This window comes from Nerophis lumbriciformis, linkage group LG21 (assembly GCF_033978685.3).
Source record: "Nerophis lumbriciformis linkage group LG21, RoL_Nlum_v2.1, whole genome shotgun sequence".
Classification (NCBI taxonomy): Eukaryota; Metazoa; Chordata; class Actinopteri; order Syngnathiformes; family Syngnathidae; genus Nerophis; species Nerophis lumbriciformis.
This window is the reverse complement of record NC_084568.2, coordinates 22,726,834-22,745,000: the sequence shown is the minus strand read 5'-3', so window position 1 is coordinate 22,745,000 and position 18,167 is coordinate 22,726,834. Positions and strand designations below refer to the sequence as shown.

At 38.0% G+C, this 18,167-nt stretch overlaps 1 protein-coding gene across 2 annotated transcripts in view; it reads left to right on the top strand.

The window, feature by feature from the left end:
- samd12 (sterile alpha motif domain containing 12) overlaps positions 1 to 18,167 on the top strand; it is a 387,486-nt gene that overhangs the window by 82,651 nt on the left and 286,668 nt on the right. For both annotated transcript variants that reach the window (XM_061982610.2, XM_061982611.2), the window contains one exon: positions 1 to 203. This exon is cut by the window's left edge and continues 6 nt beyond it. In XM_061982610.2, coding sequence (XP_061838594.1) covers positions 1 to 203 — 203 coding nt within the window. The remainder of the gene's footprint in view (positions 204 to 18,167) is intronic.

Genomic DNA, 18,167 nt, shown 5'->3' with positions numbered 1-18,167 from the left:
ACTGCACCCTGAGCCAAAATGGCATCGAACACCAGATGTGCCCTGACGACGTGGAATTGCAGCTTGATGAAGAGGAGGAGTCGGTTGATGGCCCGCCAGTACTGCTTGATGACGACAGTCCAAGTTACCCCGACATCAGCCCCACCATATTCCATGGCCGTCTGCCGCCACATCGATCAGTCTCCGAGTCTGAGCTCACGCGGGTGAGGAATCAAGTAATTTTTTTTGTACCAACAAATATAACAATAACACCACCAACTAGCTTATGTTACCCATATATATATATATATACAGTGTATATATATAAATATATATATATATATATATATATATATATATATATATATATATATATATATATATATATATATATATCAGTGACGTGCAGGGGCCTCACCTGCCATCATGGAAAGAAAAAAAATGTAAAAAGAAAAATAATTTATAAAATTGTTAAATGTATCCAGTGATTATACTATAAAGTTATTTTCCATTTAACTTCACCAGTTTTAGATTATTTTTATTTAAAATCGCTGAATTTTCATATTTGCTGTTCAAATACTGAGAAGAGACGGTGCGGTGATCAGCAGCCAGTTGAGGCACGTCACTTCGTTGTGCCTCACCATGGATTGCGCAATGACTCGGCTAACTGCTGGCCTGCTGTGCAGTGAGACCGTATTGCTATATGAATTATATTATACATTTCCATAGTTTAGTTAGCTGAGGTATATAATGTACAGTGTATTTTGTCAACAACTGTATGTGTGTAACGTATTTCTTGTGCTGAGCAATCATAAAACTGCTGCGAAGACTGTGTGAGGCTCGCAGTAATCCCGCCTCCTGTTGGTAGAGAATGCACTCCCGCCGTAGAATGCACCCCCTGACGGAAGTGTTATATCAACTAAAGCCCACACTTAAACTTTCCACGTGCAAGATTGAATCTATTTAAAAAAGTTTTTTAATAAGAAGCCAAAAAGTGCAAAAACAATAATGTTCATGTTGGAGGTGTTTTGAATGACTACAGGGCCACAACATTAGGTACACCTGCAGACTGCAGCACGGATTTCATATTTCATTCATTCACAACTCCTCCAACACGAACATTATATATATATATATATATATATATATATATATATATATACTTCACATTGCTAAACATAGATATTTATACCTTATATAGTCACCGTTGGTTGTTTTCCATTGTCAGCTTTATAATAAAACAAAATACCACTGATGTGGATTCAAATACAGTTTAAAAAGTAAACTTTAAGGTTATGAATATAAATTAGAATTAACTACATGGGATGGTCAAAAGTGGATTAAAATGATCATCAATATTCATCACGAAAAAAAACCAGGAAGCATAAGCTTATGTTTTGGCATGCATCTAAACTTGTCCTCTGTGTCTCTAGAAATATTTCAAAGGACCCATTGCCACCACACGCATCATATATTTTTTATTGCCTCCTCAGAAATTAGGAGCAATTTGGGACATTAGGCAGAGGCAGGAGTTATCACTCCAGATACATAAACACTTTCATATTCTCTTTTCCCTCTGTGACAAATCTGTTAATCAGACATCCATCAAAGCAACTATGAAGCACTTTGAGTTTGAACATTATTTCAAATCTTAAACAAAGCAATGTTCTGTCTGTTAGAATGAATATTCACAACATATGAAGATACCGCTGGCGCTGCATAGATTGCTTTGTGATTAAAACTCTCCGTTTTAAAATGTGAAGCAAGTATTTAGAATGGATATTACTAAAACATCATGTTGGAGGAGAACCATACGTTGACATATTAAAGTGTTTAGATGCAATAGCATTGACCAAGAGAGTTTTAATGACAAGAACACTCTGGAGAAGTGTACAAAGCACATTGCTTATGGTTTGTTTGTTTTCAGACACAATAAAGCAAAAATCCTCTCAGATTCTACTCATATTAAAGCAAAAAATAGCAATTCGAGCACAACATGTCATCTGTAAAACAAAAACTTAAAATAATACTAATACCGTATTTTCTGGACCATAGGGCGCACCGGATTATAAGACGCACTACCGATGAGCGGGTCTAGTCAGGTCTTTTTTCATACAAAAGGCGCATTAAAGGGGTCATATAAATATATATTTTCCATGAATTGAAAACACTTCTTTGTGGTCTACATAACATGTAATGGTGGTTCTTTGGTCAAAATGTTGCATAGATTATGTTTTACAGATCATTTTCAAGCCGCTTTCTGACAGTCGCTTCAGGATGCGCCATTTTGTGGGCGGTCTTATTTATGTGGCTCACCTTCGGCAGCGTCTTCTTCCCGTCAACTTTGTTGTAGCGGTGTAGCGTGCAAGGACGGGAGTGGAAGAAGTGTCAGAAGATGGAGCTAACTGTTTTAATGACATTCAGACTTTACTTAAATCAATAACGGAGCAGCATCTCCTCATCTTTGGCTCACTAGTGTAAAACCGTCCGACCGGAACTCTCTAATAACTAAAGTTCCTTGCTTGAATAATGTAAACTCACTACACCGGTATGTTTTAGCGCTTTCATGGCGAGTCTACTGACAGATATAAGTAAGAACTTTACACTACTTTATATTAGAAATGGTAACAGCGGAAGATGAATGTCCCATAACAAGAAGATAGAGAAAAAGAAGAAGCTTATCGACTACAGTGTCGGTACCGACGACAAAGGCGGATGCGTGCAAAATTTCAGGGCTTATGCAGATCCCAAATACACATCAGCAAATACCAGAAGGTAAGAAAAGTTGCTTTTGCATAATATTGTGAAACAAAATGCCAGATAATATGTCTTACCTTATACACACACCATAATAATACTCGTATGTTGAAGCACAGTACAATCCATCAAGCGGTGCGGCTTCATAGCTTACCAAAGTCGTACTACAACATTTTGATACATTTTTGAGCGCCATGTGTAATGTTCTCCATTTTCAATGGAACATATAAAATTTTGGTGTTGTTTACTTGAGTTATATTGCAGTCTACACTCTTATGTGTGACTGCCATCTACTGGTCACACTTATCATTTCACCATGTACCAAATAAAATAGCTTCGAGGTCGGTAAGCACAACCAAAATGATTCCGTACATTAGGCGCACCGGGTTATAAGGCGCACTGTGAAGTTTTGAGAAAATGAAAGGATTTTAAGTGCACCTTATCGTCCGAAAAATACGGTAATAAAAAAAATATATTTTGTGTGTCAGAAAAGGAGCAGAAAGAAGCACAGGTTTATAATGTCCTCCCTCATCATTAAGATATAGTAATCTGATTCTTGATCAACAATTCACTAATCACCTGATCATATAATATTCTGTGTAGTATATATTATTACAAGACACATATCATATATATTTACATCCACATATACTCACAATAATACTTTTATATAATACACATGTAGTTTGCATAAATACATTACACCCTTAAGATCATTTATGATTCCTCCTCTTTGTTGTACCTCGGAATTCCAATATTTGGCTATTTATTTTTATATTGAATATTAATATTTCATCATAGCACAGGGGTTAGTGTGTGTGCCTCACAATTACGAATCGCTATATATTTTCCCACAGAACTTGAAGGACTGATCAAATATGGCTGCCAGATGTGTTGTTTTGCAGGTTATAGAAATACAACTAAGAAGGGGTCAGCCTGTACACATTTCCAAATAATGGGAATGTGACAAAAGTATGGTCCTCTCAGTCAAATTGACCTGCGCAAAATGGGACCGACCAAGCGAGAGGAGTGTAATTTTCAGCCATCATTTTAATTATTCTGACTGAGTCAGAACCTTTGACAAACAGAGAAATTAGAGCAGACTTGACTTGACTTAGACTTAGACTTCCTTTTTATTATCATTCAAATTTGATCTTTACAGTACAGATAAGAAAGACATTTCATTTCATTAGCTCGAAAACAAGAGTATTCTTTTTTGAGTCCTCTTCTACTGATGTTTTCATCAAGGCGCTTGAAAAAATGCAGAAATTAATAAACACATGTTTTTGTGTCTATGGAAAAACAGGGAAGTCTGGAAAATGGCAAGCTTTTAAATTTGTATTCCTTCAAAGTCAATCAATCAAAGTTTATCTATATAGCCCTTAATCACAAATGTCTCAAAGGGCTGCACAAGCCACAACGACATCCACGGCTCAGATTTATTTTATTTATTTTTTGCTCATAATGTTAACCATATCAGTTTTGAAGTTATTATAGACCACGGCGACTAAACCATGTAAAAAGTAATCCAAATAATAGTTTTGCATGCCTTTATCCACACTGTCTATGCGGGGAAATGGGCTCCAGTTCTGTAGACAACTTCACACCAAGAGGGGGCAGCATATCAAGTCACGTACAGTGAGTTAATTACCGATTATTGAAAAAACTAATTGATATCATGGGAAGTGACAGCCAGATTAATTAATATTATTATTTTGGGAGAAAAAAAAATACATGAAAATAACTTGTTTCTGAAATTCTATTTGGATGCTATGGGTCCTTTAAAGGGTGCCTATTGTGCAAAACCAACTTTTCTTACCTATTGGTGCCTGTTTTTGTGTATTTGCGATCTGTATAAGTACCGAAAATGTGAAATCGAACCATGGAGGCATGGCAGAGGTATTTATAAAACAATCTTGCCTTCCTTCATACATCCTCAAACGAGCCGTTTGGAATTTGCCCAATTTGTGACATTCAAACATGTGGCATTAGTGAATATCAGAATCAGAATCAGAATAGTTTTTGTTGCCATTGTTTGAGAGCAGGTTCACAAACTAGGAATTTGTCTTGGTGCAATCGTGCAACATAAAACACATAACACAGAATAGGTAATGAAATGAGCTGTAATTTTAACTTATATGTCCATTTAAGGTAAAGTGCTGCACAAGTCCACCATTTTAGTCCAATGTTGTAGTCAACAACGTCCTTCTTTTTCTCTATTCTCTTGTTGTGGGGCAGACTGGCTCGTACATGCACATGCATCCTCCGCTGTCACCGTTTCTAATACAAAGTAGTGTACAGTTTGAATTTATATCTGTCAGTAGACTCCATATGGAAGCACTAAAAACTGCAAAATGGCTGACGGGGAGAAGACGCAGTTAAAGTGGCGGCACATAAATAAGGCCACCCATAAAACGCCGCATTCTGAGGAGACGGTCAGAAAGCAGCTTGAGAGCAGTCTCTAAAACAAAATGTATGCAACATTTTGATCAAAGGACCACCACTGTATGTTATGTAGACCACAAGGAAGTGTTTTTAAATGTGTTTTAAAAAACATAATATGACCCCGTTAAGGAACATTACATGCTTTTATTAGCATTTCCTGTTTCTATAAAAATGTATTCACACCGTCCATAACTTTTACATGTTGATATTTTGTTCATTTCCTGTGATAAAGAAAGCATCTGAAAAATATTTAAAAAAAAATGAATATCAATGAGAAATGAGGAGTTAAAACGTAACTAAATAGCTTATACTGTGTAAATAAAAGGAATTAAATGTTTAGTATTAGTATAAAAATAGAAATACAATTATCTAAAAGTAATGTCTATAGACATTTTTAATTCATCCAGGTCATTGTATTCTCAGGGCATTCAATTGTTCGCAACTTTATTAAAAAGTAATTTAAAAAAAAATTGGCAATCATAAATAGAAAAAAAATACAGTACACTATTGAGACATTAAATTCACACTGGACTAGTTCTATTGTACCGTGCTTCATTGTATTTTCCTGATTATTTGGCATACATATAGTAGCTACAGCATTTGCTATGTCTCCATTCTGCACCCTTGCATGGATTATTTTTTAATTATTCAAATTATTTCTAAAATGCCAGGATTTTCGTTATCATTAATAACTGCCGTAAAGAGTGGTCCCATTGAGAGTACAACAGACTAACTGTGGCGTATACCATCTTTGAGCACGGCATGGGTTGTAAAGTGTGTCAAAATAGCGCACGTTACTAATGTAGAAAACATCACGACATGATTATATCAAGCCCAGTCCTCTCCTGTGTATACTTATTGGCTGATGCAGCTAATTTACAGCTCAGTGGACTGGAAGAACATCCATTTGTTTGTAGGTGAGCTATAATGGGGCCCATAAGGGAAGAAAAAAGAAAGCTACAACATAATTTCCAAAGCTTGAGGACATTCTTAATGTTGATTTTGTACTGTAGATATGTGTTGAAACCATATTATTCAGAGTGAGTAAGGCTTTTTGAATGAGGTTTTTTGTGGCTTTTAACAAGATTTAGTCCGTGGCCCCATTTCGGTCTTTATAATTACTCGGGTAGTAACACGCTATGCCAGGGATATTCAACTAAATTGTTTTGGGGGCCGCATTTCCAGGAAACTAAGGACCGGGGGACTGAACATCTCTGTTCACTATTAGTGTTATTTTGTATTGATTTTTTTGTATATGCCATATAACCAGCGTCCTCGACAATACACATTTAATTTTGTCAGAGTTACAGGCAGGGCAGGTTCTCTGCCTTCTCATCTGTAAAACTTGGGTGTCCCACCTAAAGATCAAGCTTCTGCTGGTATTGCGCTTAAGGTCACTAAGGCTGCCTCGACACTAAGGTTAAGGTTAAGTTTATACAGGATATAACCCACCTAACCTTATCCCTGTCCACACACACACACACACACACAATGCCATCGTTTAAGACCCCCTCGCCCCTATGTCCACCGTCAATGCGAATTAGTACGCACGCGCGGAAATGGCAGATGCACATATATTACGTCATAGTCACCTCTGACCTGGAAAGTTAGCCTTAACCCGCAGTCTGGTGTGTGAAGTATTTCAATGTAGCCTTTGCCACATTTCTTTGAACAGTAACCCTTGCTTGCCTCACCATCAGCATTGATTGATTGATTGAGACTTTTATTAGTAGGTTGCACAGTGAAGTACATATTCCGTACAATTGACCACTAAATGGTAGCACCCGAATACGTTTTTCAACTTGTTTAAGTCGGGGTCCACATAAATCAATTCATGGTACAAATATATACTATCATCATAATACAGTCATCACACAAGTTAGTCATCAGAGTATATACATTGAATTATTTACATTATTTACAATCCGGGGGGTGGGATGAGGAGGGTTTGGTTGATAACAGCACTTCAGTCATCAACAATTGCATCATCAGAGAAATGGGCATTAAAACAGTGTAGGTCTGACTTGGTAGGATATGCACAGCGAGCAGTGAACATAGTGAGTTCAGATAGCATAAGAACAAGTATATACATTAGAAATACATTTGATTTACATTTGGTTATTTACAATCCAGGGAGGTGGGATGTGGAAGGGGGAGGGTGTTAGTCAAGGGTTAAAGTTGCCTGGAGGTGTTGTTTTAGTGTGGTTTTGAAGGAGGATAGAGATGCACTTTCTTTTACACCTGTTAGGAGTGCATTCCATATTGATGTGGCGTAGAAAGAGAATGAGTTTCGACCTTTGTTAGTTCGGAATCTGGGTTTAACGTGGTTTGTGGAACTCCCCCCTCGTAAGCAGCTGTGAGACTAGCCCTATTGTAGTTAATCACACCCGAGCCATCATAAATGAATCAAATCTTTAATAGACGTGTGGAAGTAAACAATGTGATAAAGAACATTTTACATCAATCAATCTAGGGATCGAGATATCTGGTCAGGACACTCCTCACTTTTTTACTTTCACCTTCGTTGTTCATTCTTGCAATCCTGCCTGTGCTTGGAAGCTGAAATTGGCGTTCGTACTCGACGGCAGCAACCACTTCATGGCTTCACAGTAGTTCTGGAGTACAAAACTAGGCGTTGAGTAATCGCTCGACATACATCGCGGACAATAATTGGTACAGTCTGCTTTGCCTGTCCAAGTGCATTCGCTGTTTTCCGTAGTCTTCCCTCGTCGGCCAGGTAATACAAAGCACACGCTACCTTTTTTATCACATCCACGGGAGCCCGCATTCTCGTTGTCTCCCTTTTGACAAATGGACAAGGTTTTTCGCTAAGTAGAATCACAGCTGACCTGGACATTCGAAAGTTCTCTTGCCATTCCTTTGCCACAACACACTCGTTGACAAACATATCCCACCAGGCTGCCGTTCTTCCAGGCCTTATCCAAAACCGTCCTTCACATTGCTATGTTGCCGTCTGAGATGTGTTGTATCCGAAATAGCTGCAATCGCACGTTTCCTTCTCTTTAAGGTATTCATGTGTGATTTCTACAAGTGTCTGTACAGAAACACGGGCATGTCTGGATGATTGGCCTCCATCTTTTTAGTGTTTACCTCTGAGTGGAAAGCGGTTGTTATGAAGCTGGCTGTGGCACGTTTCTTCTGACGTCACTTCCTCTCCGAACTCCGTTTATAAACGATCAATGAGTCCATACAGAGCTAAGAGCCGGAGATTCAAGAAATAGACAGCGCATGTACCTGTGTAAAAAAATATCCAAGGAGGGGAACCTTAAATGATGGGTTAGTGTGGCTGACACGGGGTTTAGGCTAAATAGTTATTCGTTTAAGGAGTTATCCGGCTTAATGTAGACAGTGCCTATGGCCCTCAACTCCTTGACCACAATAAGGTGGCAGTCCCTCAGGGGGGGAAACTAAATAAATAAAAGTAAAATAAAGTATCCTTCAACCATCACAACATTTATCTTAACTACATGGTCTAATTCTTAAATTGAATTCAACCTTAAGTGGGACTTCACACACAATAGTCAATATTTACAAAACTGACAAGTACAGTAGTCTTATGCATAATACAACAACATCCTTCTCAAACTAGTTCATCATAAGGTCAGTTGCATAATTTATTCAGAGAAACTGAAAAACTAAGTTGCCTGCATGTGTGTTGTGAAACACAGTTATGATGCATGTTTCCATCATAATGTGTTTATGAATGCGGTAGAAACGGCAAATACACAAAGCTAACTTACAGTTGGGTAGAAGTCAGAGTACAATGATTTGCAAATCATTTTCAACCTATATTCAAGTGAATAGACTGCAAAGACAAGATATTTAACTTTCGAACTGGAAAATGTTATTTTTTGCAAATATTAGCTCATTTGGAATTTGTAGCCTGCAACATGTTTCAAAAAAGCTGGCACGAGTGGCAAAAAAGACTAAGAAAGTTGAGGAATGCTCACCAAACACTTATTTGGAACATCCCACAGGTGAACAGGCTAATTGGGAACAGGTGGGTGCCATGATAGGGTATAAAAGCAGCTTCCATGAAATGCTCAGTCATTCACAAACAAGGATGGGGCGAGGGTCACCACTTTGTGAACAAATGCGTGACCAAATTGTCGCACAGTTTGAGAATAACATTTCTCAACGAACTATTGCAAGGAATTTAGGGATTTCACCATCTACGGTCGGTAATATCATCAAAAGGTTCAGAGAATCTGGAGAAATCACTGCACGTAAGCGATGATATTACAGACCTTCGATCCCTCAGGCGGTACTGCATCAAAATGCGACATCAGTGTGTAAAGGATATCACCACATGGGCTCAGGAACACCACAACAGCACCTTAGTTACATAAATTATATTCTGGAAAAAAAAAAAAAAAAGTCAAACAAAGAGAAGATTTAAAGTGGCTTCAGTTATGTAAATCACAAGTTCGGACCGAGTTTGCTGCAAAAATGTATGTCATCTAAGTTTTGGAATTGAACTCAGGGATTGGCATGGTGTCAATCCCGAGCCAGATTTAGACCCCGGGCCATCACCTGAATAGGGCTAGTGAGTTCTAAGTCTCAACCGTTGTGTCCTTGAGCAAGACACTTTACTCACTTTGCTCCCACTGGTGTATGAATGTAAAGGAATGTATAGTGGTGGTCAGAGAGGCCATAGGCGCAAATTGCCAGCCACGTTTCCGTCAGTCTACCCAGGGCCAGCAATGGCGACGATCACCAATGTGTGAATGAACGATGGGTTCTCGGTTCTCACTGTAAAGCGCTTTAAGTGTCTGCCCAGTTGTTGTGGCTCGAAACCAAAGCCATATTGGACGAAAAATACAACAACGAAATCTGTCTGGAGCCGCAAAATTTTTTTAAACTTACTATGTATATAAGTGTTATAATGATGGTAACACATGATGTAAGTGGCTAATTAGCTTTAATAGCCTACTATCAAAATAACTATGTGTCGCAGGCTGACGCAGATCTCCGTTGACAGAAATGTTGAAATGTAATATTTATTCTACACATTTTTACAACATTGGAAAACAGTAATACAACTTCTCAGAGGGTGAGATAACTCCTGGAAATTACTGTCTTAGAATGGCCAAAGGTATAGATGTGTGTGTCCTAGTTAAAGCAAACGGCGGGCTGTCTTCTTCTAATGGATTTATAACCATCTTTGCAAGCTGGCTAATGTTTGCTGTGGTCTGGAACAACATGGCACACTAACAACCATCAGAAATGCAGCTAATATTACATACAGATAATGTGTCATGAAACATCAACTAATTACACAGAAGACATAAGTAAAGGAAATTAAATGAGCTCAAATACACCTACAAACGAGGCATAGTGATGCAATATGTAGCCTACATAGCATGTTAGCATCAATTAGCTTGCAGTCATGCAGTGACTAAATATGCCTGATTAGCACTCCATAACAAGTCAATAATATCAACAAAGCTCACCTTTGTGCATTCACGCACAGTATAAACCGTTTGGTGGACAAAATGAGACCAAAAAAGGAGTGGCATAAAACACGTCTTTCTCTGGCAGGCTCGGAGAAAGTTATACATGCAAACAAACTGTTGAGTCACAGTCCACACAACGCTGAAATTAGTAGGACAAAACGGCGCTCGCCAAATACTCTCATCAGTGAAGCATAAACACAAACATATTAAACTGTGGGCTTTCTAGCAATGTCGGGTTTGTTCTCCTACAAAAACAACAAAATATGTTATTTACCCCATTTTTTTTTCCATTTCCATACATTTTTGAAAAAGCTCCATGAAGCCACAAGGGCGCCGCTCAAGAGCCGCATGTGGCTCTAGAGCCGCTGGTTGCTGACCCCTGCCCTAAACAAACGCAAAGAGTGTTTAGGCCCTGCTTAGGTGCTCTGCAAAGGTGGAAAAATCCCAACTGTGGTTGTCTTGCTTGTCAAGCCTGTTTTATGATTTGACATCATATCACATCTTCTTCATTCATCATTAACTATAGCAGTGGTTCTTAACCTTGTTGAAGGTACCGAACCCCACCAGTTTCATATGCGCATTCACCGAACCCTTCTTTAGTGAAAAATAAAATGTTTTTTTTCAAATTCAAGGCAAAGTTGTATGTTTTTGATAACACTTTAGTATGGGGAACATATTCTAAGTAACAAAGACTTAATTTAGAGTTTTTTGGACACTAGGGGAACATATTCTAAGTAACAAAGACTTAATTTAGAGTTATTTGGTTAGGGTTAGGGTTAGGGCCAGGGTTAGGGTTATAATAAGGCCATGCCGAATATGGCATTAATAACTACTTAATAATGACTAGTTAAGAGCCAATATGTTACTAATTTGCATGTTAATAAGCAACTAATTAATGGTGAATATGTTCCCCATACTAAAGTGTTACCATGTTTTATTACTGGTGCATAAAATGAACCGTGCATGAACATCACCTTGTTCAAAGAACAAAACCAACAAAGTGCATAAACTCACAACAAATTACACACCTGCCAATCAGTGTGACTTCTGCTGTTGCCGTATCCATAATACGCCGATAGGAAGAAGTTTGTATTTACACGATGAGTCGTGTGTGTTTTGACCTCCGCCGAACCCCTGAGCCCGACTCACCGAACCCCTAGGGTTCGATCGAACCCAGGTTAAGAACCACTGAACTATAGGTACGACATATTAAAAATAATGTCTAGTTTTTTTGCTCTCGGTTTGTATCTTGTAAAACAGTATACAAAAGTAACTGTGAAAACATACAGAGAGGTCGAGTTGAAGCCTTGAGTTTATGTTTATCTGGTTAAAAGACTGCAACAATACTTATTGCTTATAAGGGTGCATCTGTTAAAAGCAGCCTCAGAAACCTTGGGGTTGTGTTGGATCAGTCAATTTCTTTGAAGGGTCACCGTCGTCAACTGACCAAAAACAGTTTTTATCACCTCAGAAATATTTCTAAAGTGAGAATTTTACTGTCAAAATTGGATCTCGAAATGATCATTTACGTGTTCATTTCAACTCGTATTGACTATTGCAATTCTCTTTTCAACAAGTCAACACTAAAGAGAAAGCCCATATCACCCCCATTTCATCCAGTCTTCATTGGCTTCCAGTCAAATTCCGCATTGAGTTTTAAATTTTAGTCCTGACTTTCTGTGCATTGCATGGTGGGGCCCCTCAGTACATCACTGACTTGTTATGCCCCTACTCTTCAGGGCGCAGCCTCCGGTCTTCAGGCCAGGGTCTTCTAAAGATCCCCAAAACTCATTTTAAAACCCGTGGAGACCTGGCATTCCAGGCTATAGCTCCCAGACTCTGGAACAACTTGCACCAGTCCCTTTGTGATCTTGACTGTGTTGACACTTTCAAGAAACATTTGAAAACTTCTCTTTTTAGTAAAGCTTTTAGTTAATGCACCTTTTAACTATCCACTTTGTATCCTATTTATGATGTTGCCCCTGTTGTTTGAATTAAATTGTTGTTTTACTTCACCTATGTTTTGTACAGCGCTTTGTGATTTTATCTGTGAAAAGCGCTTTATAAATAAAATGCACTTAGTTACTTACTTATAATTAATACGTTTTTTAGCACCAGCACCTCTTGAATGTGTTTTCTGGGATGGACCTTAAATGGTGCCTGTATTTTAAATCGAACATCGAACAGACGCTCCATCAATATGAGGTCTTATTAACCTATTCAGTATAGGTTGTTGTTTTCGCACATATATGTGATGTATGTTAATTGGGTACAAGAAAGAATAAAAGGTGCAAGCAAGCTTGTCAAGGATGCTAATTAACTGTGAGGAGGAGATCAGACTGGTGACAATGTCCCAAATAGATATTCACATGTCAGTCAACCCTCCACTCAATTACAGTTGAAGAGTTGCAGTAACCATTCCTACCACAGGAGGATGCTATAAAACAAAATAAGAACAGTGAGGAGCATTACTCTATTCAACCTTAAACTTATGTGGTGTTTCTGAAAAATGCATACACACTATTAGACAATGTTACTTTTAGGTTGTGGGTAAATAAGTACTTTTGGTAACACTTTAGTATGGGGAACATATTCACCATTAATTAGTTGCTTGTTAAAGTAACACAGACTTAACTTAGAGTTATTTGGACACTAGGGGAACATATAAGGGTTAGGGTTAGGGTTACTAATAAGCAATAATTCTGAGGTTATTGAGGGAAGACGCTTAGTTCAGTGATTTTCAACCACTGTGCCGCGGCACACTAGTGTGCCGTGATATATTGCCTGGTGTGCCGTGGGAAATTATGCAACTTCACCTAATTGGTCCAAAAAATATTTTTAGCAAATCAATAATCATAACAATGTGCCGTTGTTTAGTGCCTGTGCTGTGTAGAGCTTGGCAGGGTAACCATGTAATACTCCATATCAGTAGGTGGCAGCAGGTAGTTCATTGCTTTGTAGAAGTCGGAACGCGTAGAGGATGGTTTGTCGTGATCCCAATAGGCAGAGCACAGCAAGAGACAGCGTGCAGGTAAAAAGGTATGGAACGCTTAAACCAAAAATCAACAAAAGGCAAGTCCCGCTAGGAAAAGGCACTGAAGCATAGGGATGGCTATGTAAAACAAAAGTAAATCTGAACTGGCTACAAAGTCAACAAAACAGAATGCTGGATGACAGCAAAAACTTACAGTGTGTGGAGCAAAGACGGCGTCCACAAAGCACATCCCGTACATAACATGACAATCAACAATGTCCCCTCAAAGAAGGATAGCATATGCACAACTTAAATAGTTTTGATTGCAAAAACAAAGCAGGGGCGGGCAATAGCGCTCAAAGGAAGGCGTGAAGCTGCTACAGGAGAACACCAACAAAACAGGAAGGGTCACCAAAATAACAGCGCAAGACAGGAACTAAAGCAATACACACAGGAAACAACAAATTATTCAAAATAAGGCACGACAACCTGGTGGAGTTTAATTTGTTAACCTTTTCTGCTGGTGGTGTGCCTCCGTATTTTTTTTATGAAAAAAATGTGCCTTGGCTCAAAAAAGGTTGAAAAACACTGGCTTAGTTAATGGCTTACTGGTTTTATAATAAGGCCATGCAGAATAAGGCATTCATAAGTACTTAATAATGACTAATTAAAAGCCAATATGTTACTAATTTGCATGTGTTGACTATGTGTTCCCCATACTAAAGTGTTTCCGTACTTTTTATTTCAAGCGTCCATCCATTCATTTTTTACACTGCTTGTCATTGCTACTGGTCACTAGGCGTGGACCAGTAATGCGATGGTGGTGGTGTGGTAACCTTAGGGAAAATATCAGGGCATGGTATTACAATTACAGCTCTAAAATGTGTTATTTTGAAATGTCTTTAGAAAAGAAGAGAACAATTACTTTTCACAGGAATCAATAAGCGGTAGAAAATGGATGGTTGGATAATAAAACATGTAGAAAGACGAGCATATGTGTTAGTAAAAAATACCTAAATTCTTTCTAAATAAATCATAAAAGTGCAGTTCTTAAGTCTTCCTGCAACTCAATGTGAATTATTTGTCTGTATTTGTTTTAATAAAAAGGCAAATAAATGCACTTACTAAGTGGCTCAAGAAGATCACAACATGTTTAATTGGTAAATAGACACTCGGTAAGGTTTTAAATATAAATTCAAGTAGGCAGGAGCTTAAAAATGAATGTCAACATTAGAGATATGGCTTTTTTGCTGGTATCCGATATTCCGATATTGTCCAACTCTTAATTACCGATTTCGATATCAACCGATACCGATATATACAGTCGTGTAATTAACACATTATTATGCCTAATTTTGTTGTGATGACCCGCTGGATGAATTAAACAATGTAACAAGGTTTTCCAAAATAAATCAACTCAAGTAGGGATGTCCGATAATGGCTTTTTGCCGATATCCGATATTCTGATATTGTCCAACTCTTTAATTACTGATACCGATATCAACCGATATATACAGTTGTGGAATTAACACATTATTATGCCTAATTTGGACAACCAGGTATGGTGAAAATAAGGTACTTTTAAAAAAAGCGGGGGGTGTATATTGTAGCGTCCCGGAAGAGTTAGTGCTGCAAGGGGTTCTGGGTATTTGTTCTGTTGTGTTTATGTTGTGTTACAGTGTGGATGTTCTCCCGAAATGTGTTTGTCATTCTTGTTTGGTGTAGGTTCACAGTGTGGCGCATATTTGTAACAGTGTTAAAGTTATTTATAAGTCCACCCTCAGTGTGACCTGTATGGCTGTTGACCAACTATGAATTGCATTCACTTGTGTGTGTGAAAAGCCGTCGATATTATGTGATTGGGCCGGCACTCAAATACAGTGCCTTTAAGGCAAGCCCACAATATTGTTGTCTGAGTGGGAATCGGGAGAAAATCGGGAGAATGGTTGCCCCGGGAGATTTTCGGGAGGGGCACTGAAATTCGTGAGTCTCTCCGGAAAATCGGGAGGGTTGGCAAGTATGACTGGGAGACGCAACTGCTCTGTACTTCTCTCTACGTCCGTGTACCACTCCGTACAGCGGGGTTTTAAAAAGTCATGAATTTTATTTTTGAAACCGATAACGATCATTTCCGATATTACATTTTAAAGCGATTATCGGCCGATAATATCGGACTGCCGATATTATCGGACATCTCTAGTCAACATGTTTTGGAGGCTTGCTCACAACTTGTCAATAAAACTGTTTTAGAGTTGTTGAAGTGTGATGAGTTTTGATGAGTCTGTTGCTTTAGTTGTAACTTTGTATTCGCCTTAAAGTCAAACATGACAACATTGTTAGCTTATCTTAGCCATGTTAGCATGCTTTATCTTCCTCAGTGACAAGTTAGCATTTGTGTCACTAAGGCCCGGTTCAAAAGGTTGTTAGTTCATGTCAGCGCGTTGTCTTCCTCTATTTTGGCAGTCTGAGTTTTTACAGCAGTTGAAGAATTCCCAAACAGCTTATTTGGTCATTTTAAAAGTGGCAAAGTTCATGGGACAAGCCAACTTTATCTGTCTGCCTACAAAGCTGCGTGCAGCGAGAAGGGGTATGTTATAAGTATTATTGTAGCTAAAATATTTGCAAATCTCAATCTGTAGGTGTGTGTGTTGTGTACTAATGTGTGTCCCCGTATATAAATCTGTGTGTGTGTGTGTGTGTAATCAGATCTGCGTGTGTGTGTGTGTGTGTGTGTGTGTGTGTGTGTGTGTGTGTGTGTGTGTGTGTGTGTGTGTGTGTGTGTCTGTGTTTTAAGTTGCCCATCCCTATTATGTCTTGTCTGTGTGTAAAGAGCTATGTCTGTCCGTATTTCAATCGCCGTGTGTGCAAAAAAAAAAACGTGTGTGTGTGCTTATTTAGATGTGTGTGAAGCAGGAACACCTCCATTGCAGGGGTGCCCGTTACGTCGATCGCGACCTACCAGCGCGCTACAAATAAATTGGGAGCGCCACTTATAGATTTGTCGCTTCCTGTTCGACCTTGCTCATAAACACTTATGATTTATAACATGCACCTAGTCTGCCAGAGAATAAGAAGACATAGCGGGAGGGACCAGTGTTGCCAATTTAGTGACATTTAGTGAGTGTTAAGGTCCCTTTTCATTGAGGGCCACATTGCAGTTAATAGGGCCGCTTGTAACCGTGAATAATATATAAATGTACAATTATAAGGAGTCACATTATTATATTATTACAAAATTGTATTTGCATTGTGTTGTACATTTTTTTATGTAGGCCTACATTGAAAATCTGTAAATTTTGCAGTTAAAAAAAAACTGGCAGCTCAGTTGCCAGAATTTTTACATTTTTACAACATGCACAAAAGTGGACACAAACAGGTTTGAAAGGCTAATCAAGGTTCCAATCCTCACCTGTGACCTGTTTGTTTGTAATTAATGTGTGTGTATAAAAGGTCAGTGAGTTTTTGGGCTTCTGACAGAACATTGTATCTTTCATCCAGTGCTGCACAGATGTTTCTGGATTCTGAGTCATGGGGAAGGCAAAATAATTGTCAAAGGATCTGCGAGAAAAGGTCATTGAACTGCATAAAACAGGAAAGGGGTATAAAAAGATATCCAAGGAATTCATATTCTCTGAAAAATGGCCAAGAAATCTTAAATTCCCCCAGGGTATGAAAACTTATGAGCACAACTGTACTGTAGGTATGAAACAATATTAAAAGGGTACAATTATTTTTTATCCACTGAACTGACAGTTGTTGGATTTTTTTTTACCGTAAAATCTATTGTAATTTTTACAGTATAAAGTTTGATGGATAATATATATTCAAGTATTTATTTTTATGTGTATGATGTAGGGTTGTCCCGATACCAATATTTTGGTACCGGTACCAAAATGTATTTCGATACTTTTCTAAATAAAGGGGACCACAAAAATGTCATTATTGGCTTTATTTTAACAAAAAATCTTAGGGTACATTAAATATATGTTTATTATTGCAAGTTCGTCCTTAAATAAAATAGTGAACATACAAGACAACTTGTCTTTTATTAGTAAGTAAGCAAACAAAGATTCCTAATTAGTCTGCTGACGTATGCAGTAACATATTGTGTCATTTATCATTATTATTATTTTGTAAAAATTATTAAGGACAAGCTGTAAAAATGTATTATTAATCCACTTTTTCCATTTAATGGAAATATCTGTTAATATCTGGTTATATTCTGTTTCAACATGTTCTATCTACACTTCTGTTAAAATGTAATAATCACTTATTTTTCTGTTGTTAGGATGCTTTACATTAGTTTTGGATGATACCACAAATGTAGGTATCGATCCGATACCAAGTAGTTACATAATTTAAGTCCTCATGTGTCCAGGGACGTATTTCCCGAGTTTATAAACATATGATTTTTTTTTTTAAAGGAAAAAACATTTTATGACAATAATTAAAATATAGATGTAATCATGGTTGTATCGACGAGATACACTCTTGTACTTGGTATCATTACAGTGGATATTAGGTGTAGATCCACC